Source organism: Coregonus lavaretus (genome assembly GCF_964263955.1).
Source record: "Coregonus lavaretus genome assembly, chromosome: 26".
NCBI lineage: Eukaryota > Metazoa > Chordata > Actinopteri > Salmoniformes > Salmonidae > Coregonus > Coregonus lavaretus.
In genome coordinates this window covers 30,482,613-30,507,346 of record NC_140013.1, presented here as the reverse complement: position 1 = coordinate 30,507,346, position 24,734 = coordinate 30,482,613, and the positions used below count along the sequence as shown (strand labels likewise).

Sequence of the window (24,734 nt, the reverse complement as noted above, 5' to 3'; positions counted from 1 at the left end):
AGGAATGCATGATTCAAGATACACTATATATACACAACAGTATGTGGACACCCCTTCAAATGAGTGGATTTGGCTATTTCAGCCACACCTGTTGCTGACAGGTGTATAAAATTGAGCACACAGCCATGCAAGTGGTGTAAAGCTCGCCGTCAATGGACTGTGAAGCAGTGTAAACGCGTTCTCTGGAGTGATGAATCACGCTTCACCATCTGGCAGTCCGAGGGACGAATCTGGGTTCGGTAGATGCCAGGAGAATGCTACCTGCCCCAATGCATAGTGCCAACTGTAAAGTTTGGTGGAGGAGGAATAATGGTCTGGGGCTGTTTGTCATGGTTCGGGCTAGGCCCCTTAGTTCCAGTGAAGGGAAATCTTAACGCTACAGCATACAATGACATTCTAGACGATTCTGTGCTTCCAACTTTGTGTTAACAGTTTGGGGAAGGCCCTTTCCTGTTTCAGAAATGGTTTGTCAAGATCGGTGTGTAAGAACTTGACTGGCCTGCACAGAGCCCTGGCCTCAACCCCATCGAACATCTTTGGGATGAATTGAAACCCCAACTGCAGGCATAATCACCCAACATCAGTGCCCAACCTCACTAATGCTCTTGAGGCTGAATGGAAGCAAGTCCCCGCAGCAATGTTCCAACATCTAGTGGAAAGCCTTCCCAGAAGAGTGGAGCAGCAAAGGGGGGACCAACTCCATATTAATGCCCATGATTTTGGAATGAGATGTTTGATGAGCAGGTGTCCACATACGTTTGGTCATGTAGTGTAGATAGGACCTTGAAACCTTGAAACCATGGAACGGGAAACACCTGTCCATCTATGGGAAAATTACACTGATTCATTCTCTAGTGATATCCCAGTTTATCTATTCATGGCTCTACTGACTCCAGGATAATGTTTTTTCAAGTAAAAGCAACAAATATATCATTTTATTTGGAATGGAAAACCAGATAAAGTTAAATGGGTATATATATATAATGAATATGAGTTTGGAGGGCTAAAAAAATATCACGGCATTAAACCTCTCTCTTAAAGCTTCTATTATACCAAAACTATATCTAAATCCAAACTGGTTTTGCAGTAGGCTACTAAGAGAGTCACATCCGATGTTTAAAAGGGGTCTCTTTGCTGTTATACAGATTAAAACTATCAATTTCCGGTGGATTGACAATGGAACCCTGTTTAAAGTATCCTTATTTTTAAATGAAGCTATACAGAGTTGGCTGTTCCAATTTTATCCTCCAGAAGAGGCAGAATCTATATTACAGCAAATTATATGACTAATTTGGCTAAATTATATGGAAAGTATCCATATTTTGTTACGTTACAGCCTTATTTTTGCAAATGTATAAAAAATAAAAATAAAAAAAAATACCTTATTTACATAAGTATTCAGACCCTTTGCTATGAGACTCGAAATTGAGCATGAGGTGCATCCTGTTTCCATTGATCATCCTTGAGATGTTTCTACAACTTGATTGGAGTCCACCTGTGGTAAATTCAATTGATTGGACATGATTTATAAAGGCACACACCTGTCTATATAAGGTCCCACAGTTGACAGTGCATGTCAGAGCAAAAACCAAGCCATGAGGTTGTTGGCCAAGATCTCGCGATACATGGCCCCATCCATCCTCCCCTCAATACGGTGCAGTCGTCCTGTCCCCTTTGCAGAAAAGCATCCCCAAAGAATGATGTTTCCACCTCCATGCTTCACGGTTGGGATGGTGTTCTTGGGGTTGTACTCATCCTTCTTCTTCCTGCAAACACGGCGAGTGGAGTTTAGACCAAAAAGCTCAATTTTTGTCTCATCAGACCACATGACCTTCTCCCATTCCTCCTCTGGATCATCCAGATGGTCATTGGCAAACTTCAGACGGGCCTGGACATGCGCTGGCTTGAGCAGGGGTACCTTGCGTGCACTGCAGGATTTTAATGCATGACGGCGTAGTGTGTTACTAATGGTTTTCTTTGAGACTGTGGTCCCAGCTCTCTTCAGGTCATTGACCAGGTCCTGCCGTGTAGTTCTGGGCTGATCCCTCTCCTTCCTCATGATCATTGATGCCCCACGAGGTGAGATCTTGCATGGAGCCCCAGACCGAGGGTGATTGACCGTCATCTTGAACTTCTTCCATTTTCTAATAATTGCGCCAACAGTTGTTGCCTTCTCACCAAGCTGCTTGCCTATTGTCCTGTAGCCCATCCCAGCCTTGTGCAGGTCTACAATTTTATCCCTGATGTCCTTACACAGCTCTCTGGTCTTGGCCATTGTGGAGAGGTTGGAGTCCGTTTGATTGAGTGTGTGGACAGGTGTCTTTTATACAGGTAACGAGTTCAAACAGGTGCAGTTAATCCAGGTAATGAGTGGAGAACAGGAGGGCTTCTTAAAGAAAAACTAACAGGTCTGTGAGAGCCGGAATTCTTACTGGTTGGTAGGTGATCAAATACTTATGTCATGCAATAAAATGCAAATTAATTACTTAAAAATCATACAATGCGATTTTCTGGATTTTTGTTTTAGATTCCGTCTCTCACAGTTGAAGTGTACCTATGATAAAAAATTACAGACGTCTACATGCTTTGTAAGTAGGAAAACCTGCTAAATCGGCAGTGTATCAAATACTTGTTCTCCCCACTGCACATGTGTGCAATCTAAGTGTCACATGATTTGTCACATGCTCTTAAAACAGTGGGGGAAAAAAGTATTTAGTCAGCCACCAATTGTGCAAGTTCTCCCACTTAAAAAGATGAGAGAGGCCTGTAATTTTCATCATAGGTACACGTCAACTATGACAGACAAAATGAGAAAAAAAATCCAGAAAATCACATTGTAGGATTTTTTATGAATTTATTTGCAAATTATGGTGGAAAATAAGTATTTGGTCAATAACAAAAGTTTCTCAATACTTTGTTATATATCCTTTGTTGGCAATGACACAGGTCAAACGTTTTCTGTAAGTCTTCACAAGGTTTTCACACACTGTTGCTGGTATTTTGGCCCATTCCTCCATGCAGATCTCCTCTAGAGCAGTGATGTTTTGGGGCTGTCGCTGGGCAACACAGACTTTCAACTCCCTCCAAAGATTTTCTATGGGGTTGAGATCTGGAGACCTCCAGGACCTTGAAATGCTTCTTACGAAGCCACTCCTTCATTGCCCGGGCGGTGTGTTTGGGATCATTGTCATGCTGAAAGACCCAGCCACGTTTCATCTTCAATGCCCTTGCTGATGGAAGGAGGTTTTCACTCAAAATCTCACGATACATGGCCCCATTCATTCTTTCCTTTACACGGATCAGTCGTCCTGGTCCCTTTGCAGAAAAACAGCCCCAAAGCATGATGTTTCCACCCCCATGCTTCACAGTAGGTATGGTGTTCTTTGGATGCAACTCAGCATTCTTTGTCCTCCAAACACGACAAGTTGAGTTTTTACCAAAAAGTTATATTTTGGTTTCATCTGACCATATGACATTCTCCCAATCCTATTCTGGATCATCCAAATGCACTCTAGCAAACTTCAGACGGGCCTGGACATGTACTGGCTTAAGCAGGGGGACACGTCTGGCACTGCAGGATTTGAGTCCCTGGTGGCGTAGTGTGTTACTGATGGTAGGCTTTGTTACTTTGGTCCCAGCTCTCTGCAGGTCATTCACTAGGTCCCCCCGTGTGGTTCTGGGATTTTTGCTCACCGTTCTTGTGATCATTTTGACCCCACGGGGTGAGATCTTGCGTGGAGCCCCAGATCGAGGGAGATTATCAGTGGTCTTGTATGTCTTCCATTTCCTAATAATTGCTCCCACAGTTGATTTCTTCAAACCAAGCTGCTTACCTATTGCAGATTCAGTCTTCCCAGCCTGGTGCAGGTCTACAATTTTGTTTCTGGTGTCCTTTGACAGCTCTTTGGTCTTGGCCATAGTGGAGTTTGGAGTGTGACTGTTTGAGGTTGTGGACAGGTGTCTTTTATATTGATAACAAGTTCAAACAGGTGCCATTAATACAGGTAACGAGTGGAGGACAGAGGAGCCTCTTAAAGAAGAAGTTACAGGTCTGTGAGAGCCAGAAATCTTGCTTGTTTGTAGGTGACCAAATACTTATTTTCCACCATAATTTGCAAATAAATTCATTAAAAATCCTACAATGTGATTTTCTGGAGAGAAAAAAATGCTCAATTTGTCTGTCATAGTTGACGTGTACCTATGATGAAAATTACAGGCCTCTCTCATCTTTTTAAGTGGGAGAACTTGCACAATTGGTGGCTGACTAAATACTTTTTTTCCCCACTGTATATATATATATATATATATATATATATATATATACATACATATCCTTTTAAAAAATATATATTTTCCTTTATTACTTTCCAATTGCAGTTTTAAATGTTATACGATCAGAACGCATTTTTCTCTCAAACCCATGGGGGGAGAGGAGTGGCTCGCTCATCATAACAGCAGGCCCCAGCGAGGCCACAGGCACAGCGGCAGGCAGACACTTTCATTACAGGAATCATGAGGATAATGCACTTTACTGTTTGAACAAATTATGGTTTTAGCCGCCCAAAAAAGAGGACATTTTGAGTGAGGTGACAATGTAGAATGTGCTCTTTCTAAGTTTATAGGCACCCTTTCAGTTTTTTACGATCCATGATCTTGGCTGTCTAACTGATGACTGAGTCGGAGCAGGTCTCTTTGCTGATGCCGCATTTGTTGACCTTGAATGTGAGTTTCTTTTTTCCCATCCCTTCTCTCTCTCTCTCTCTTCATCTCCCTCCATCTCTCTCTCCCTCTCTGTCCATCCTAGTGATTTGGGGAAAACAGACAGACAGACAGACCTGCGAGCCCAGCATGGTTCTGGTAGTTAAACAGAACTCTGCAGGTATTTCACTCTCTCGATGGCCATGGCCAGGCCAGAAAGCAAAGAGAAACAGAGGGGCAACAAAGGTGTTTTATTTTTCGTTTGTTTGGTTTCTATCTCCCTTAGCCCCAGCCTGTAGCTGTCCGAATTCAGGTGGTGGGGCCCCGGGTGTGTGTGTATACAGTGGGGAGAACAAGTATTTGATACACTGCCGATTTTGCAGGTTTTCCTATTTACAAAGCATATAGAGGTCTGTCATTTTTATCATAGGTACACTTCAACTGTGAGAGACGGAATCTAAAACAAAAATCCAGAAAATCACATTGTATGATTTTTAAGTAATTCATTTGCATTTTATTGCATGACATAAGTATTTGATCACATACCAACCAGTAAGAATTCCGGCTCTCACAGACCTGTTAGTTTTTCTTTAAGAAGCCCTCCTGTTCTCCACTCATTACCTGGATTAACTGCACCTGTTTGAACTCGTTACCTGTATAAAAGACACCTGTCCACACACTCAATCAAACGGACTCCAACCTCTCCACAATGGCCAAGACCAGAGAGCTGTGTAAGGACATCAGGGATAAAATTGTAGACCTGCACAAGGCTGGGATGGGCTACAGGACAATAGGCAAGCAGCTTGGTGAGAAGGCAACAACTGTTGGCGCAATTATTAGAAAATGGAAGAAGTTCAAGATGACGGTCAATCACCCTCGGTCTGGGGCTCCATGCAAGATCTCACCTCGTGGGGCATCAATGATCATGAGGAAGGAGAGGGATCAGCCCAGAACTACACGGCAGGACCTGGTCAATGACCTGAAGAGAGCTGGGACCACAGTCTCAAAGAAAACCATTAGTAACACACTACGCCGTCATGGATTAAAATCCTACAGCGCACGCAAGGTCCCCCTGCTCAAGCCATCGCATGTTCAGGCCCGTCTGAAGTTTGCCAATGACCATCTGGATGATCCAGAGGAGGAATGGGAGAAGGTCATGTGGTCTGATGAGACAAAAATTGAGCTTTTTGGTCTAAACTCCACTCTCCGTGTTTGGAGGAAGAAGAAAGATGATTACAACCCCAAGAACACCATCCCAACCGTGAAGCATGGAGGTGGAAACATCATTCTTTGGGGATGCTTTTCTGCAAAGGGGACAGGACGACTGCACCGTATTGAGGGGAGGATGGATGGGGCCATGTATCGCGAGATCTTGGCCAACAACCTCCTTCCCTCAGTAAGAGCATTGAAGATGGGTCGTGGCTGGGTCTTCCAGCATGACAACGACCTGAAACACACAGCCAGGGCAACTAAGGAGTGGCTCCGTAAGAAGCATCTCAAGGTCCTGGAGTGGCCTAGCCAGTCTCCAGACCTGAACCCAATAGAAAATCTTTGGAGGGAGCTGAAAGTCCGTATTGCCCAGCGACAGCCCCGAAACCTGAAGGATCTGGAGAAGGTCTGTATGGAGGAGTGGGTCAAAATCCCTGCTGCAGTGTGTGCAAACCTGGTCAAGACCTACAGGAAACGTATGATCTCTGTAATTGCAAACAAAGGTTTCTGTACCAAATATTAAGTTCTGCTTTTCTGATGTATCAAATACTTATGTCATGCAATAAAATGCAAATTAATTACTTAAAAATCATACAATGTGATTTTCTGGATTTTTGTTTTAGATTCCGTCTCTCACAGTTGAATTGTACCTATGATAAAAACTACAGACCTATACATGCTTTGTAAGTAGGAAAACCTGCAAAATCGGCAGTGTATCAAATAATTGTTCTCCCCACTGTATGTGGGCGTTGCATGTGTGTGTGTTTGAGGTTGATGGGGGCAAACCTCTTGATGGTCCCCCTTTGCATAACTGATTAGGCTCTAATCAAAAGTCAAGCATAAATTCCCTTCCCCCTTAAAGGAGAGCCAGGTAAATGGAGGAGAGGAGCGAGGGATGAGGCAGCGTTATTACACAGCCAGGGCACAGGAAGTGCTCTAAGAGGCTGTGACCTTGGAATTCACCGCCCCCGCATCCTTCAGCTCTCATCAGCGGCAGGCACGTCAGACGCCAGAAATGGGGTGTGACAAAAACAACGAGACGATTGGCTGCTGTGAAGGTGAGAGGAGAGAGAGCATACAGACAGAGACGCCGTGATATTCACTTCAAGTGTTTCTTGTTTCGGGAACAGTCTCACACCAGGCCCATTTGAACCAGTAAAGAATTGAAATAGAAATGTTATTGCCACATCATGCAATCCCACTAAAATGGCTGTTTTCTTAGAACTGGCTGTGACAGTCAAAGGGGGAATGTAGCGGGAAAAAATTAAGAAAATACAAAAAGGCACGCAGCACGAATTGTAAACACTGTTGTCTCATTATCCTTATTGTAGCAATGTGCACACACACTTTACAATAGCCATAATGCAGGAAACATTCTATAAAAAAAAATTTGAATCAGGAGAGGTGTGAGATGAAAAATAAACCATGGTAAAATCACCTCGCACGCACGCGCACGCACACACACCTCCATTTGACCTCCTCTGTAGCTGTCTCCTGTGAGGATTGCGGGCAACGCTTCTCCTCTCCTTTTCAACAGTCAATTTTTAACCTCCCAAGCAGAGTGAGCTTATGCTAAATCCCCCGACGCGACAAGGAGGGGAAAAAATTATTTTCACCTTACATGTCCGATACCAAGGTCGTTTGGCACTACAGTATCTGAAAATCACAGGGACAAAAAAGGGCCACATTTTGCCTGGTGCTGTGGCAAGATCATTTTTACAGACAGAGCCAGCGGATTAAAGGAAGGCAGCAAAGTTTACCTCAGAGCAATCAGACCTCCTCCCTACCTTTTAACTAGTGCCAACATTGGAAGCAGGGCTGGGGCTGGGGCTGTGGCTGGCCAAGGGGAGGAGGAGGGAGAGTAGGGAGTGGATGGGGAGGAGGGAGGGGAGGGAGGGGAGGGGGAGGGAGAAGAGGGAGGGAGAGTAGGGAGTGGAGGGAGGGAGGGAGGGAGGGAGGGGAGGAAGCATGTTCTAGGGCATCACCATGGGAGTCATGTGTATGGTCTGTATGGATTAGAGAGAGCTAACCTGGCATTTCATCCTCTGATTCATGTAATGAAGACTCAAATTAAAGGCATACAGTATGACATGAAGGTTCCGGTGTGTACATAGTAGAGAAACGCCTGAAGGAACGATACAGTGGGGGAAAAAAGTATTTAGTCACTACGCCGCCAGGGACTCAAATCCTGCAGTGCCAGACGTGTCCCCCTGCTTAAGCCAGTACATGTCCAGGCCCGTCTGAAGTTTGCTAGAGTGCATTTGGATGATCCAGAAGAGGATTGGGAGAATGTCATATGGTCAGATGAAACCAAAATAGAACTTTTTGGTAAAAACTCAACTCGTCGTGTTTGGAGGACAAAGAATGCTGAGTTGCATCCAAAGAACACCATACCTACTGTGAAGCATGGAGGTGGAAACATCATGCTTTGGGGCTGTTTTTCTGCAAAGGGACCAGGACGACTGATCCGTGTAAAGGAAAGAATGAATGGGGCCATGTATCGTGAGATTTTGAGTGAAAACCTTCTTCCATCAACAAGGGCTTTGAAGATGAAACGTGGCTGGGTCTTTCAGCATGACAATGATCCCAAACACACCGCCCGGGCAACGAAGGAGTGGCTTCGTAAGAAGCATTTCAAGGTCCTGGAGTGGCCTAGCCAGTCTCCAGATCTCAACCCCATAGAAAATCTTTGGAGGGAGTTGAAAGTCCGTGTTGCCCAGCGACAGCCCCAAAACATCACTGCTCTAGAGGAGATCTGCATGGAGGAATGGGCCAAATACCAGCAACAGTGTGTGAAAACCTTGTGAAGACTTACAGAAAACGTTTGACCTGTGTCATTTCCAACAAAGGGTATATAACAAAGTATTGAGAAACTTTTGTTATTGACCAAATACTTATTTTCCACCATAATTTGCAAATAAATTCATAAAAAATCCTACAATGTGATTTTCTGGATTTTTTTTCCTCATTTTGTCTGTCATAGTTGACGTGTACCTATGATGACAATTACAGGCCTCTCTCATCTTTTTAAGTGGGAGAACTTGCACAATTGGTGGCTGACTAAATACTTTTTTCCCCACTGTATGTTTTAATCCAGGGGTGTCAAACACATGGTTTGAGTAAAATAAAATGTTTTTGTTGAAATTATAATGATTTATTTTTTGAAATACTTTTTGGGGGTGGGGAAAACAATTTACACCATTCATTATTAATTCCCTCCATTAATTTATTCATCTGTTTCGGCAATATTCGGCAATTGAAGTTAAATCACCAAAGATCCCAGCAGATCACCTACATTGTCATCATTAGTAGAGTACACTGGTGCATCATACTGTATCTGTCACGACTTCCGCCGAGGCTGCCTCCCCTTCTTGTTCGGGCAGGTTTCGGCGTTCGTCGTCACCGGCTTACTAGCTACTGCCGATCCCATTCTCATCACTCCACTTGTCATGTCTTGTCTTGTCAATCACACAGACCTGGTGCTCATTCCCCTAATTAGTATGTGTATAAGTGTTCCCTATGTTCCCCTTGTCTTTGTGAGTGATTGTTTCATTGTGAGAGCGAGTAGCTCGGTTGAGCTACTCTTCCATTTGTTATTGCCAAGGTGGAATATTTCCCTTGTGATAGTTTCGTTTTGACGCTGGGTGTGTTTTATTTATGTAAACGGAATAAACTCGACTTCGGTGTTTTACCTCCTGCGCCTGACTCCTTCATTCACACCTCATCACAGAATCACTCACCCGCTGAATGGAGTCAGCAGGAAAAGACCGCATGCCTGGAGTTGTGGCAAGGATCCAGGAGCATTCCTCGATGCTGGCCAGCTTGGGGGAAGCGATGGATCGGGTTCTTCAGGTAGTACAACACCTGGAGTGGAGAGGACCCAATCTATCGAGACCAGCTGGTCAACCGGATCCAGCCACCTACACCCCAGCCCCTGGAGGGATCAACATATCCCGGCCACCGGCGTTTGATGGGACGGCAGCGCGATGTAAGGGATTTCTGCTCCAACTAGAGCTGTATTTTTCCGGAGTTCCGGACGCTGGCAGCGGGGTCCGGGTGGAACGAGCGTGCCCTGATCGACCATTTCCGGTGCCACCTAAGGGAGGACGTCCGACGGGAGCTAGCCTGCCATGATGCCATGCTATTGTTCTCCCAACTGGTGGACAAGGCCATTCGGCTGGACAATCTGCTAGCAGCCAGAGGACGTCCTGGTAGGGGTCTGCCCGTTCCTACTCCGGACGACTCTGACCCCGAGCAGATGGAGCTGGGGGGAGCCGCCGGTCGAGAGAGCGCAGGAGGACAGCGACAGTGCCACTCTGGTGGCACGAAGGGACAATCCACCTCACGTCACAGTCAACGTTCCTTTGGTTCTGGAGGCGGTAGGCAGGGTACTCACGCATCACCCCAGGTAACGAACACCCAAACTTGTTCAGAGCCCTTTGCGGCGCAACTCCTTTCCGGATCACCTGGTAGTCTCCCAGTGTAAGGCGCTAGTCGATTCAGGCGCAGCTGGGAACTTTATGGACAGGGCATTTGCACGCCATCAAGGCATTTCATTGGTTCCCCTATCCATTCCACTCCCCATCAGAGCACTTGATAGTCGACCATTAGGGTCCGGGTTGGTTAAGGAGGTTACTGTACCAGTCACCATGATTACACAGGAGACGCATGTTGAGCAGATCACTTTTTTGATTATTGAGTCTCCTGCTTACCCTGTAGTCTTAGGTATTCCGTGGTTAGCCCTTCACAACCCCAATTTTTCATGGCCGCAGAGGGTTCTTACGGGGTGGTCGCGTGAGTGTCCGGGTAGGTGTCTAGGTGTTTCCGTTGGTGCGACCACGGTGGAAAGTCCAAACGGTACTCCCACCGTGCGCATTCCCCCCGAACACCATGATCTGGCGCTCGCGTTTTCCAAGACCCAAGCGACTAAATTACCATCGGGAGGGAGATTACACGATAAACCTTCGGGTAGACGCTGTACCTCCCAGGAGTCATGTGTATCCCCTGTCGCAGGCTGAAACGGAGGCTATGGAAACATACGTCACCTAGTCCCTGCGCCAGTGGTATATACGTCCCTCCACTTCACCTGCTTCCTCAAGTTTCTTTTTTGTGAAGAAGAAAGATTGCGGTTTACGCCCGTGCATTGATTATCGACCACTGAATAAGGTGACGGTACGATTTAGTTATCCTCTTCCCCTCATTCCTTCAGTGATTGAGTCAATGCATGGGGACCGTTTTTTCACCAAATTAGACCTCAGGAGTGCCTACAACCTGGTGCGTATTCAGGAAGGGGATGAGTGGAAAACAGCATTCAGCACAACCTCGGGGCATTATGAATACCTGGTGATGCCCTACGGTTTGATGAATGCTCCATCCGTTTTCCAGTCCTTTGTGAACGAGGTGTTTCGGGACATGCTTGGTCGCGGTGTGGTGGTCTACATCGATGACATCCTGGTGTATTCCTCTACGCGCGCCGAGCATGTGTCCCTGGTTCGCAAGGTACTGGTCCGACTGCTGGAAAATTATCTTTATGCCAAGGCAGAGAAGTATGAGTTTTTCCAGCAGTCAATCTCCTTCCTCAGATACCGCATTACTACCACAGGTGTGGAGATGGAGGGAGATCGCATTTCAGCCGTGCGTAATTGGCCAACTCCAACCACGGTGAAGGAGCGCTTCCTTGGCTTTTCCAACTACTATCAGAGGTTTATTCGGGGCTTTGGCAAGGTCGCAGCTACCATTACCTCCTTGTTGAAGGGTGGGCCATCCCGGCTCCGCTGGTCTGCTGAGGCTGATTTGGCCTTCAGTAGATTGCGGGGTCTGTTCACCTCCGCCCCGGTACTGGCTCACCTCGATCCATCACTACCATTCGTAGTTGAGGAGGATGCGTCCGAGGTAGGGATAGGCGCTGTCTTATCCCAACGCTCAGGCACGCCACCCAAGCTCCGCCCCTGTGCCTTTTTTTCGAAGAAGCTCAGCTTGGCGGAGCAGAACTACGGCGTTGGTGATCGGGAGCTGCTGGCTGTTGTCCGAGCTTTGACGGTGTGGAGGCATTGGCTCGAAGGGGCGAAACACCCTTACCTCGTCCGGACAGACCACCGTAACCTGGAGTACATTCGGGCAGCGAGGAGGCTGAATCCTCGCCAGGCCAGGTGGGCCCTCTTCTTCACCCGGTTTGATTTCACACTCTCATACATTCCGGGTACGAAGAACGTGAAGGCAGACGCATTGTCTCGGCTGTATGACACAGAGGAGAGGCCCAGAGACAACACCCCCATACTCCCGGCCTCATGCATTGTGGCGCCGGTAGTATGGGCGATGGATGCGGATATAGCGCAGGCATTACGCACAGATCCATCTCCACCGCAGTGTCCAGCTGGGCTGCAGTACGTGCCTGCGTTATCCATGATCGTCTGATCTACTGGGCACACACGTCACCCTCCTCTGGTCATCCAGGTATCGGTCGTACAATGCGCTGCCTGACGAGAAGTACTGGTGGCCTACCTTGGCTAAGGACGTGAGGGTGTATGTTTCCTCCTGCTCAGTGTGCGCCCAGAGTAAGGCACCTAGGCACCTCCCAGAGGTTAAGCTACAACCTTTACCAGTTCCACAACGACCATGGTCTCACCTTAGTATTGATTTTCTTACTGATCTTCCCCTCTCCCAAGGTAACACCACTATCCTGGTCGTTGTGGATCGCTTTTCGAAGTCCTGCCGCCTCCTTCCTCTGCCCGGTCTCCCCTACAAACTGCGGAGGCTCTGTTTACTCACGTCTTCCGGCACTACGGGGTAACAGAGGATATAGTGTCCGACCGAGGTCCCCAGTACACATCTAGAGTCTGGAAGGCGTTCATGGAATGTCTGGGGGTCTCAGTCAGCCTGACCTCTGGATTTCACCCCGAGAGTAATGGGCAGGTGGAAAGGTTGAATCAAGATGTGGTTAGGTTCCTGCGGACCTACTGTCAGGACCGGCCGGGGGAGTGGTCGGTGTTCCTGCCATGGGCAGAATACGCTCAGAACTTTCTCCACCACTCCTACACTAACCTAACACCCTTCCAATGTGTTTTGGGTTACTAACCGGTCCTGGCACCGTGGCACCAGAGCCAGAACGAGGCTCCTGCGGTGGATGACTGATTTCGGCGCACAGAGGAGACTTGGGACACTGCCCACGTTCACCTCCAACGCGCCGTGCATCGTCAGAAGGCGAAGGCTGACCGCCAACGCAGGGAGGCCCCGGTTTTCGTACCGGGGGATCGGGTCTGGCTCTCGACCCAGAATCTACCCCTCCGCCTGCCCTGCCGGAAGCTGAGCCCACGGTTTGTGGGGCTGTTTAAAGTCCTGAGGATAAACGAGGTTACATACAGGTTGTTACTCCCCCCTGATTACCGTATTAACCCCTCGTTTCATGTGTCTCTCCTCAGGCCGGTGGTAGCTGTTCCGCTCCAGGAGTCTGAGGTGCGGGAGGTTCCTCCACCTCCTCTGGACATCGAGGGGGCCCCGGCGTACTCGGTCCTTCCATACTGGATTCGAGGCGTCGGGTGGGGGGCCTTCAGTTTCTCGTGGAGTGGGAGGGGTACGGTCTGTCCTCCCTGTTGAGGGATTTCCACCGTCGCCATCCGACTCACCCTGCTCCGCGTCCTCCTGGCTATCCCTGAGGCCGGGGTCGGCGCACTGCTAGAGCCGCGCGTCAAGGGGGGGGGGGGGGGGGTACTGTCACGACTTCCGCCGAGGCTGCCTCCCCTCCTTGTTCGGGCAGGTTTCGGCATTCGTCGTCACCGGCTTACTAGCTACTGCCGATCCCATTCTCATCACTCCACTTGTCTTGTCTTGTCAATCACACACACCTGGTGCTCATTCCCTTAATTAGTATGTGTATAAGTGTTCCCTCTGTTCTCCTTGTCTTTGTGAGTGATTGTTTCATTGTGAGAGCAAGTAGCTCGGTTGAGCTACTCTTCCATTTGTTATTGCCAAGGTGGAATATTTCCCTTGTGATAGTTTCGTTTTGACGCTGGGTGCGTTTTATTTATGTAAACGGAATAAACTCTGGACTTCAGTGTTTTACCTCCTGCGCCTGACTCCTTCATTCACACCTCATCACAGTATCTAAACAAACATTACCTGACTCCTATTTGAAAAATAGGTTTCAATTACTAAATTGACCATCCATAAGAAAAACAACTCCACATTGAAACACTGCTAGTTCCCCTCCTGTATATGTGTATTTGAATTCCCTGCAGGCTAGATAATCGTGGAGCATCTCGTCATGCAGGGAGTGGGGTCTGTGTGTGTTTGTGTTTGTGAGCCAACAGGGGGGTCCATTACCCCACCCCAGCAGGCAGGCAGAGAAGCACACAGTGCCTAACAAGATGGAACTTACCAGGGAATTGGTAGCTGTAGCTCGGGGCAAAACCAGTGTATCCACGGCCGTACGTTGCTACAATGTTTGGGTAACCTAGGGGGAGAGAGAGCGGACAATCAGGAGTTGTGTTAAACCATCTTAGCCTCCCATCACTTTAGACACACACAACACACACAAACACCCCACACACACAAACACCATACACCACACACACACGCAACCCTGCTGCTGGCACTAGATAGCAGATGAGTCATGAGGCTCAGTTGATGAGCATCAGAAGTGTCCCAGTCTCAGCCTGTCATGCTCTCCAGCCTCCTCCTCCCAGACGTCCCCTCGTCCCCTCGCTGGCTCCCAGGGTTACATGGCAACAGGGTGTCTGGATCTGTCCAGGTTTTTTGTCCCCTCTACACTGTCATTGATGGATAACCTTTCTTTTAGAGCCCCGGCTAATCGATCATGAACGACACGGTGCTGCAAGACAATGAGTGGATGAGATTTGTGCAAGGACATTATGGATTAGAGAGACGCAGGGTCTTTCTGAGGTGTGAGGCTACCGCGGTGCGCAGGGCGGGCGGTAATACCTGCAGAGATACCACAGACGGAACAGGCGAGGGGAAATTTGATCGAGTGATTGTAAAAAGTAACTCCAAAAGTGGCGAAAAAGAAACTGAGTCTGCTATTTGGGAATATACTTGCAATCTGTTAAATTGTGCCATCTTTGCTGAGGCAGAAGTGCTCCTTTAGCTCCCCCAGTCTCTTATTTCATAGCTTCCGATTGAGCCGTGACTGTTTCAAGGGTGTGTGTGTGTGAATGAGTGAGTGAGTGTTTGCCATGCTGGATCCGTTGGAGCACATCCTGGTCACGGTGGAAGATAAGAGGAAAATAAAGTGGGATGGGACCCAACACACATGCTGCTCTGTACGGTTGCCAGATTGGAGGCAGGAGCTGTCACAGTCCAACTGGGTCTCATTGGACACTTGAAGGCAGATGAGCTGTTGTTTAAATCCTGCTATAGTGCCCTATTGCTGCTCACAAACAACAACAGCAGTTTACTTGCACATTTTGTGCGTGTGTGCGTTTGTATGTGTTTGTGTGAGAGAGAGACAGATAGAAATAGTGAGAGAGAGAGAGAGAGAGAGAGAGAGAGAGAGAGAGAGAGAGAGAGAGAGAGAGAGAGAGGGAGAGAGAGAGAGAGAGAAATGGCGATAGAGAGAGTCTTAGAGATAAATGCAATGTAGTGGTTACTACTAGGTTCTGACACACATTGGACTCGATTACATTTATAATGGAAATATCGTTCATACAGCTCAAGCTGAGTGACCTCATTTCCTCCATCCCAGACCTGGTTTCCTTCTCACTGGCCCAGAGAGATATTGGACCCTAAATTGGCACTTACTGATCACAGTGAGCTTTACTGACAACATCTATATCTTTATATACTGAATGTGTTCCATTTCTTTTTTGTGTGTGTATATTTCAAGAAGGCTATGAAGCTTTTTTTTTTTACTAGCAACTGCAACTACATTCTTACATGTGATGTGTTGTTTAACTGTGACCAGGGCCAAATGAGCAGTTGCTCTTTTACCTGTGGAATGCTATGCTATGTTTACTGACCGTGGCCTCTACACTAGCGTCAGTACTACGTCAGTACCTAGCAGTGGAGGCTCCTCAGAGGAGGAAGGGAAGGACCATCCTCCTCAGTGAATTTCATAAAAATAAAAAGTGAAACATTTAAAAAGTTATCCTTTTTAGATAAAACTATACTAAATATATTCATGTCACCAAATAATTTATTAAAACACACTATTTTGCAATGAAGGTCTACAGTAGCCTCAACAGCACTCTGTAGGGTAGCACCATGGTGTAGCCAGAGGACAGCTAGCTTCCGTCCTCCTCTGGGTACTTTGACTTCAATACAAAACCTAGGAGGCTCATGGTTATCACCCCTTTCCATAGACTTACACAGTAATTATGACAACTTCCAGAGGACGTCCTTCAACCTATCAGAGCTCTTGCAGCATGAACTGACATGTTGTCCACCCAATCAAAGGATCAGAGAATGAATCTAGTACTGAAAGCATAAGCTACAGCTAGCTAGCACTGCAGTGCATTAAATGTGTTGAGTAGATGACTCAAAGAGAAAGACAATAGTTTAACAGTTTTGAACAAATACATTTCTTCAAAAATGAATGAGAAGCAAGAAAGAGAGAGAGAGATATATTTAGTCATTTTCACTTTCACTTAATTAGCTAGCAAATGCAGCTAGCTAGTTTAGCCTACTGAAACACCCTGCTCAAACTGAGGGATGCTATGTTAGCTAGCTGCCTATGACTATCCAACACAACACTGGAAGTCAAGGTACGCTTTTGGTTTTACTAATTTATTGCCACCGGGGCCCGCCGGTGTAAAATGCTTACTGACTGTACACTGTAATGTTATTGCATTATTGTAGCAGGTTTACTAATGAGTTAGTTCTAATTACCTATGTTGACTATGACGTTAATTTAGCTAATATGGTGACAACGATGTAGGCTGTGTGTAGCGGTTATGATATGGTTTGGCTTGGAAAGGTTTTTTCGCCTGGTCACATACAGCTGATGTGTTGTACATTGAAGTCCACAAGCAAAGGGAAAAGGTGAGAGGAGGAGAGCGCATAGATGCGAGAAGGTGAACTGTGTTTATGTGTGATCAGGGGTGTATTCATTCTGCCGATTCTGTTGAAAAACGTTTCTTAAACGGAAGCAAACGGAATGAAACAGGGATAAACATACCTGAATTTGTCCAAAAGAAACTATTTTTTGCAACTGTTGGACTAATGATTACACCCTATATCAGCTAGATGCAGGCAAGAGTGTGCAAGGTGGTATTGAATGTGTCATTGTCTGTCCATGTGTCACTGTCTGTCACCAAAAAATGGTATCTCGACCTGTGTGCACCTACGTTGTAAACTTTAATTCATAGGCTAGGTTGTAGCAACCTCATGATCGGTATAGGGAAGATTTGAGTGTCATGTAGTAGCCTAAACCTATCGATGTTACACTGTACTGGGTGAATGGAATATGAATGACAATCATCCAATATGCTGTAATAGAAATAAGATAATGCTCATCTTAAACGGCACCGACTGCCACTGGTACCCAGGCACTGTTTACGTTTCCTCTTAAAAAGTAAATGCCAGAGGCTGATGCTAAATATACATGACATGGGCTTTTCCTCTGACATTTAAACAGGTTGTGGAGAAAGAGAGTGTGTGTGTGTGTTTGGTGGGGCTCTATTGACTGTGGGGGATTAACACAGAGGCAAGCCAGCAACTCAGGGTTCGAGTGTGTGTGTGTGTGTGTGTGTGTGTGTTGGGGGTAGCCATGCCTCGTCAGCAGAACAAACAACAGCCCAGCTAGGGCTGTGGCGGTCATGAAATGTTGTCAGCCGGTAACTGTCATGCAGCCTCAAGGTCTGTCCTCAACTCAGTCTATCAGTTCTTGCTGTTGTCTGCACGAACACACACAGAAACCGGCATTAACACACACATTTGCAGGCACTCACGCACCCCCTTAGTCATATTCCATTGTCTCTAGAGACATACAGATGTAACACATACACTCACACACACTTTAATTCTCTCCTCCTCAGCTCTGCTGTCTGCATATGATAGGCTACTTATGAATTACAAAGCCATATGAATGCACTAGAACACATCTACACAGGCCTGCATAATCAAACTAACACACACAGACGCTCCACCCTTTACATTTACACACATTTACTCCTCAGTCATCACATCCTTGTTGTGCATATTGGAAAGCAACAATTACATTTTTTTCCAGGTGGTTGAACAAGCTCTTTGCACAACAATAGAGTTGGGCTGATATGAGAAGAGAGTGTGTGTGTGTGTGTGTGTGTGTCGGCACTTCGCTGTGCCTAACACTAGCAGGTGAGAGCATCACTGTGTGCTTCTGCTTTCCTCCAGGAGGCGGAGCGAGGATAGACAAAGACATCCAGACAAGAGGCTCAACATGAGGGGATGGAAACATGGAAACAGGGGGATCGAGAAGAGGAGAGGGGGGGAGGGGGGGCTGTCGAGACGAGGCATGGAGTAGGCAGCGGCCAACAAGACCGCCAGCACGCATGAATGCACGCACACACACACACAGCAGATAGGAAATTATTCGTCAGACATTTTTTCTGGGGTGGGCTCCTCTCCTCAGTCTCTCGCGTCTTCCCTCTCTCCTCTCCTCCATATCTCTCTGTGTATACCCTCAGTAAATAAAAGCTGTCACTGTATCTGGCCCCACTGGCTGCCTCAGAGCCTCAGGGCCCATGCATTAATATGCATACTAATGTACCTATTTTAAGGCTCAACAGTTCAGATTCACTTTAAAATCAATTATGCATCTGGTAAAGCCACACTCTGCGCAGGGCTTTAAATGTGTAATAATTTCAGCAAACATACAAGCAGGCCCTAACGCAATAAAGATAAATGGCTCGATTAGGTGTGGTAAACAAAGAAGCGAACAGAGGGGGGGTTAATGAGATTTAGGCACGTAAGGAATTAGGGTTCCTTAAATAATAAGCCTTGTTGATTTTTGTATGCAAATTAGCGAACGGAATGTTTCGCTGTCCTGCTTTTCCAATTTCATTTAGATAAGGAGTGTCGAAGAGAACTTGGCAGTTCAGTTCATACTCCCTCTCTCTTCTCTCCATCCTCTCCTTCACTGCTACTCACATTTCTCTCCTCCTCCTCTCCTCTTCTATGCACTCTTCCCATTCGCTCCACATTTGGCCAAGTTGATAGGCGATAAATCTGAATAAGTTCACCAAATTCTTGTGGAGCGTCTTCATATTATTCGAAAACAGGGCTCTCCAACCCTGTTCCTGGAGAGCTATCTTCCTGTAGGTTTTCACTCCAACCCCAGTTGTAACTAACCTGATTCACCTTATCATCCAGCTAATTATTAGAATTAGGTGCTCTAAATTAGAGTTGGAGCGAAAACCTACAGGAGGATAGCTCTCCAGGAACAGGGTTGGAGAACCCTGCTCTAAAACATGTCTGTTGACAGGGAATTGACAATAACACAGCCACCTGTAGAGCAATTGACACAACTCAGTTAGAGTTTGGTGCCTCCAGCAGATTTCAGGAACAGAAGCTAGAGGTTTGTGGTGGTGTAGTTGGAGAATGAATGGTGTTGATGAAGATGAACGGTGTTGATGAAGATGAACTATAGTAGGAGACAAGCCCTCCTCTCCTCTCATCCCCTCAACAGTAAAAACCCTGTGATATCCATACCCTATTATTCAGCAATCTTGAGGTCTGGCAGATGAAATCATACATTTATAATTTAACATTACTTCAATTTTCCTCTTCATTTACTTCTGTAATGCATAGCCCTGCTTGGATGAATTTGGAGGCTGGGAGAATGGGGGTTTGCGGCAGTGGGTGTGGTAACGAGACTGTCTGAATATCAATAGAATATTTCACGCAAGCCCCTATCAGGATGCTTCATCAAGCCAAATTATGGGCAGGGCGACCTATCCTGCAGCTTCCATTAGCCGTCATTCGGATTCAGCACCCAGCATCAAACGATTTATTTGCTTCAGTTACTTTGAGCAGACGATCAATCTAACAGTAATTATCACTTGTCACTAACGCTGGGCTGAAGCTCTGAGGAAAGAGGGAGAAGGGGGGGGGGGGTAGAACGGGGTAGGGGAGCCTTCTCAAAATCCTTGTTTCCTGTCTTTTCCTTGTCAAATCTACAGAAAATGGGGGAACATGCTTTGTGAACGGCTGTGAGGGAAGGGGTCTTTGTGTCGTTGTGAAGGGGGAGGAAGGTGACGGAAGAGTCTCCAGCAGACCATTGCTGGCAGCATTTCCTTGAATGAGTTCTAGTCTAGCTGATGTTTGTAAGTGGCAGCGAACTTGTAGGAGCTGAGTGTCTCAGTGTCAGGTTGAAATCACTAGCACATTTGAGTCACAATCTGGATTAGTGTTGGTGTTGGAATCAGAGAGTGTGAGAGGACATGTCAGTGGTGGAGGGAGACACAGCTAGTCAGTGTCAGTCAGAGTGCCCTTCCTGTCCTGCCAGAGCGTTAGAAACAATGGTAATGTCAAAGTCTTGGAAGGGTCACTTTGGAAAAGTTGGTGGGCTACTTTTGCTAATTGCCATATTGTGTTTTGTCAATATTACCATAGGGCCCCATTCATTCAGAAAATATGTCTTACACCAATCCAAGTGTACTCACTCAGCATGCCCATCCCCAGCATGAAGGCGTCCATGGTGTAGGGCAGGCCCCTGGCCCTGCCTCGCGTACCCGGCGGGAACATCACCTCCTTGGGCTGGGCCTTCTTGCATTCTACCTGTGGACAGGACACAACCAGATGCACATCAGTGACAAGGCCTCTCACAGTACACAGGATGAACATAGACAATACATAGATAGACATCACTTCGGCGCCGGAGAAGATGGCTGCCGTTTTACAGCCCTCTAACCAACTATTATGTGTGATTTTCCGCGTTATTTGTAATTTATTTTGTACATAATGTTTCTGCCATCGTCTCTTATAACCAAAAAGAGCTTCTGGATATCAGGACAGCGATTACTCACCTCGTATTGGACGAATAATTTTTCTTCAACGAGGCGGCCGCGAAGGATATCCTACAGACACCCGACAAGGCCCAAATCTCCGTCATTCGCATGAGAAAGAGACAGAGATATCGTGGACGTAGGTCAGGGTGCCTTGTAAGGATCCGACGGCGAGCGAGTAAACTGCCGCTCCCATCAATCCTATTAGCCAATCTTCAATCATTGGAAAATAAATTGGATGACCTAAGATTACGGTTATCCTACCAACGGGACATTAAAAACTGTAATATCTTATGTTTCACCGAGTCGTGGCTGAACGACGACATGGATAACATACAGCTAGCGGGCTATAGGCTACATCGGCAAGATAGAACGGCTGACTCCGGTAAGACAAGGGGTGGCGGTCTGTGTATATTTGTAAACAACAGCTGGTGCACAAAATCAAATACTAAGGAAGTCTCGAGGTTTTGCTCGCCTGAGGTAGAGTATCTTATGATAAGCTGTAGACCACACTATTTACCAAGAGAGTTTTCATCTATATTTTTCATAGCTGTCTATTTACCACCACAAACCAATGCTGGCATTAAGATTGCACTGAATGAGCTGTATAAGGCCATAAGTCAACAGGAAAACGCTCATCCAGAGGCAGCGCTCCTAGTGGCCGGTGACTTTAATGCAGGGAAACTTAAATCCGTTCTACCTAATTTCTACCAGCATGTTAAATGTGCAACCAGAGGAAAAAAACTCTAGACCACCTTTACTCCACACACAGAGACGCATAAAAAGCTCTCCCTCGCCCTCCATTTGGCAAATCTGACCATAACTCTATCCTCCTGATTCCTGCTTATAAGCAAAAACTAAAGCAGGAAGCACCAGTGACTCGGTTAATAAAAAAGTGGTCAGATGACGCAGATGCTAAGATACAGGACTGTTTTGCTAGCACAGACTGGAACATGTTCTGGGATTCTTCAGATAGCATTGAGGAGTACACCACATCAGTCACTGGCTTCATCAATAAGTGCATCGATGATGTCGTCCCCACAGTGACCGTACGTACATACCCCAACCAGAAGCCATGGATTACAGGAAACATCCGCACTGAGCTAAAGGGTAGAGCTGCCGCTTTCAAGGAGCGGGACTCTAACCCGGACGCTTATAAGAAATCGCGCTATGCCCTCCGACGAACCATCAAACAGGCAAAGAGTCAATACAGGACTAAGATTGAATCGTACTACACCGGCTCTGACGCTCGTCGGATGTGGCAGGGCTTGAAAACTATTACAGACTACAAAGGGAAGCACAGCCGCGAGCTTCCCAGTGACACAAGCCTACCAGACGAGCTAAACCACTTCTATGCTCGCTTCGAGGTAAGCAACACTGAAGCATGCATGACAGCACCAGCTGTTCCGGATGACTATGTGATCACGCTCTCCGTAGCCGATGTGAGTAAGACTTTTAAGCAGGTCAACATTCACAAGGCCGCAGGGCCAGACGGATTACCAGGACGTGTACTCCGAGCATGTGCTGACCAACTGGCAAGTGTCTTCACTGACATTTTCAACATGTCCCTGACTGAGTCTGTAATACCAACATGTTTCAAGCAGACCACCATAGTCCCCGTGCCCAAGGACACTAAGATAACCTGCCTAAATGACTACCGACCCGTAGCACTGACGTCTGTAGCCATGAAGTGCTTTGAAAGGCTGGTCATGGCTCACATCAACACCATTATCCCAGAAACCCTAGACCCACTCCAATTTGCATACCGCCCCAACAGATCCACAGATGATGCAATCTCTATTGCACTCCACACTGCCCTTTCCCACCTGGACAAGAGGAACACCTACGTGAGAATGCTATTCATTGACTACAGCTCAGCATTCAACACCATAGTGCCCTCAAAGCTCATCACTAAGCTAAGGATCCTGGGACTAAACACCTCCCTCTGCAACTGGATCCTGGACTTCCTGACGGGCCGCCCCCAGGTGGTAAGGGTAGGTAACACCACATCTGCCACACTGATCCTCAACACGGGGGCCCCTCAGGGGTGCGTGCTCAGTCCCCTCCTGTACTCCCTGTTCACCCATGACTGCATGGCCAGGCACGACTCCAACACCATCATTAAGTTTGCAGACGACACAACAGTGGTAGGCCTGATCACCGACAACGATGAGACAGCCTATAGGGAGGAGGTCAGAGACCTGGCCGTGTGGTGCCAGGATAACAACCTCTCCCTCAACGTGACCAAGACAAAGGAGATGATTGTGGACAACAGGAAAAAAAAGAGGAGGACCGAGCACGCCCCCATTCTCATCGACGGGGCTGTAGTGGAACAGGTTGAGAGCTTCAAGTTCCTTGGTGTCCACATCACCAACGAACTATCATGGTCCAAACACACCAAGACAGTCGTGAAGAGGGCACGACAAAGCCTATTCCCCCTCAGGAGACTGAAAAGATTCGGCATGGGTCCTCAGATCCTCAAAAAATTATACAGCTGCACCATCGAGAGCATCCTGACTGGTTGCATCACCGCCTGGTATGGCAACTGCTTGGCCTCTGACCGCAAGACACTACAGAGGGTAGTGCGTACGGCCCAGTACATCACTGGGGCTAAGCTTCCTGCCATCCAGGACCTCTATACCAGGCGGTGTCAAAGGAAGGCCCTAAAAATTGTCAAAGGCTCCAGCCACCCTAGTCATAGACTGTTCTCTCTGCTACCGCACGGCAAGCGGTACCCGAGTGCCAAGTCTAGGTCCAAAAGACTTCTCAACAGCTTCTACCCCCAAGCCATAAGACTCCTGAACAGCTAATCATGGCTACCCTGACTATATGCACTGCCCCCCCACCCCATCTTTATACGCTGCTGCTACTCTGTTAATTATTTATGCATAGTCACTTTAACTCTACCCACATGTACATATTACTTCAACTACCTCAACTAGCCGGTGCCCCCGCACATTGACTCTGCACCGGTACCCCCCTGTATATATAGCCTCCCTACTGTTATTTTATTTTACTTCTGCTCTTTTTTTCTCAACACTTTTTTGTTGTTGTTTTATTTTACTTTTTTATTAAAAATAAATGCACTGTTGGTTAAGGGCTGTAAGTAAGCATTTCACTGTAATGTCTGCACCTGTTGTATTTGGCGCATGTGGCCAATACAATTTGATTTGATTTGATTTGACATTGAATACATTCAAGGAATATGGCAAGTGTCAGAGGTTTCAGGACAGACAACAAGACACACATCAGTCATACGTGAAAAATCGTCTTCCTGTACTTGAGATGAACATACAGTACAGTACAATACATAGGCACTGAAATACATGAAAGGAATATGGAAGTGTTGACCCCATCTCACACAGGGCTTTCAGAGTAGCGCCATCTGGTGGAGCACCTAGAAGGCCATCTAACCTCACATCTTTCATTTTGGGCTAAATGAAGAACAGAAGGGGGATCCTAGCGTTCCCCCCCACCAGCTGAAATTAGCTTGTTGTTTTATGTCTGTCTGTTTGTTTGCTGAAGTGAGCAGGGCTGCTGCGTCTCCAGGTAAAGTTTGCCAAATGTTCTCATCTCTCTCCGTCTCCACGCTTTGTCTGTCTCTCTGTCTCCCTCTCTGTCTCTCTCTCTCTCGTCTGGTTCTCATCACACAACCGCTTCCACCCCAGGGCACTATTACCTCAACACACACACACACCTCCACCGCTTGTGCTGCCATTCATATTTGCACCCCCCATCTCTACACACACACACACACAAACCGCTGTGCTGACTGACATTCCATCCTCCTAACATAACACTTATTGCTTTTATGCTAGAGCTATCAAAAGCATCCTAGAACACACCAAGGCCATTGTGTTATTAAGGTCAATTGATTTGTTTCAATGGCTA

The 24,734-nt window shown here is 46.9% G+C and overlaps 1 protein-coding gene across 1 annotated transcript in view; it reads right to left on the bottom strand.

The window, feature by feature from the left end:
* Positions 1-24,734, bottom strand: part of LOC311102116 (RNA-binding protein Musashi homolog 2-like) — a 252,440-nt gene that overhangs the window by 23,600 nt on the left and 204,106 nt on the right. The window contains exons 9-10 of the mRNA XM_084143348.1: positions 20,502-20,616; positions 14,278-14,356 (exon numbers count right to left, since the gene is read on the bottom strand). Coding sequence (XP_083999474.1) covers positions 14,278-14,356; positions 20,502-20,616 — 194 coding nt within the window. The remainder of the gene's footprint in view (positions 1-14,277; positions 14,357-20,501; positions 20,617-24,734) is intronic.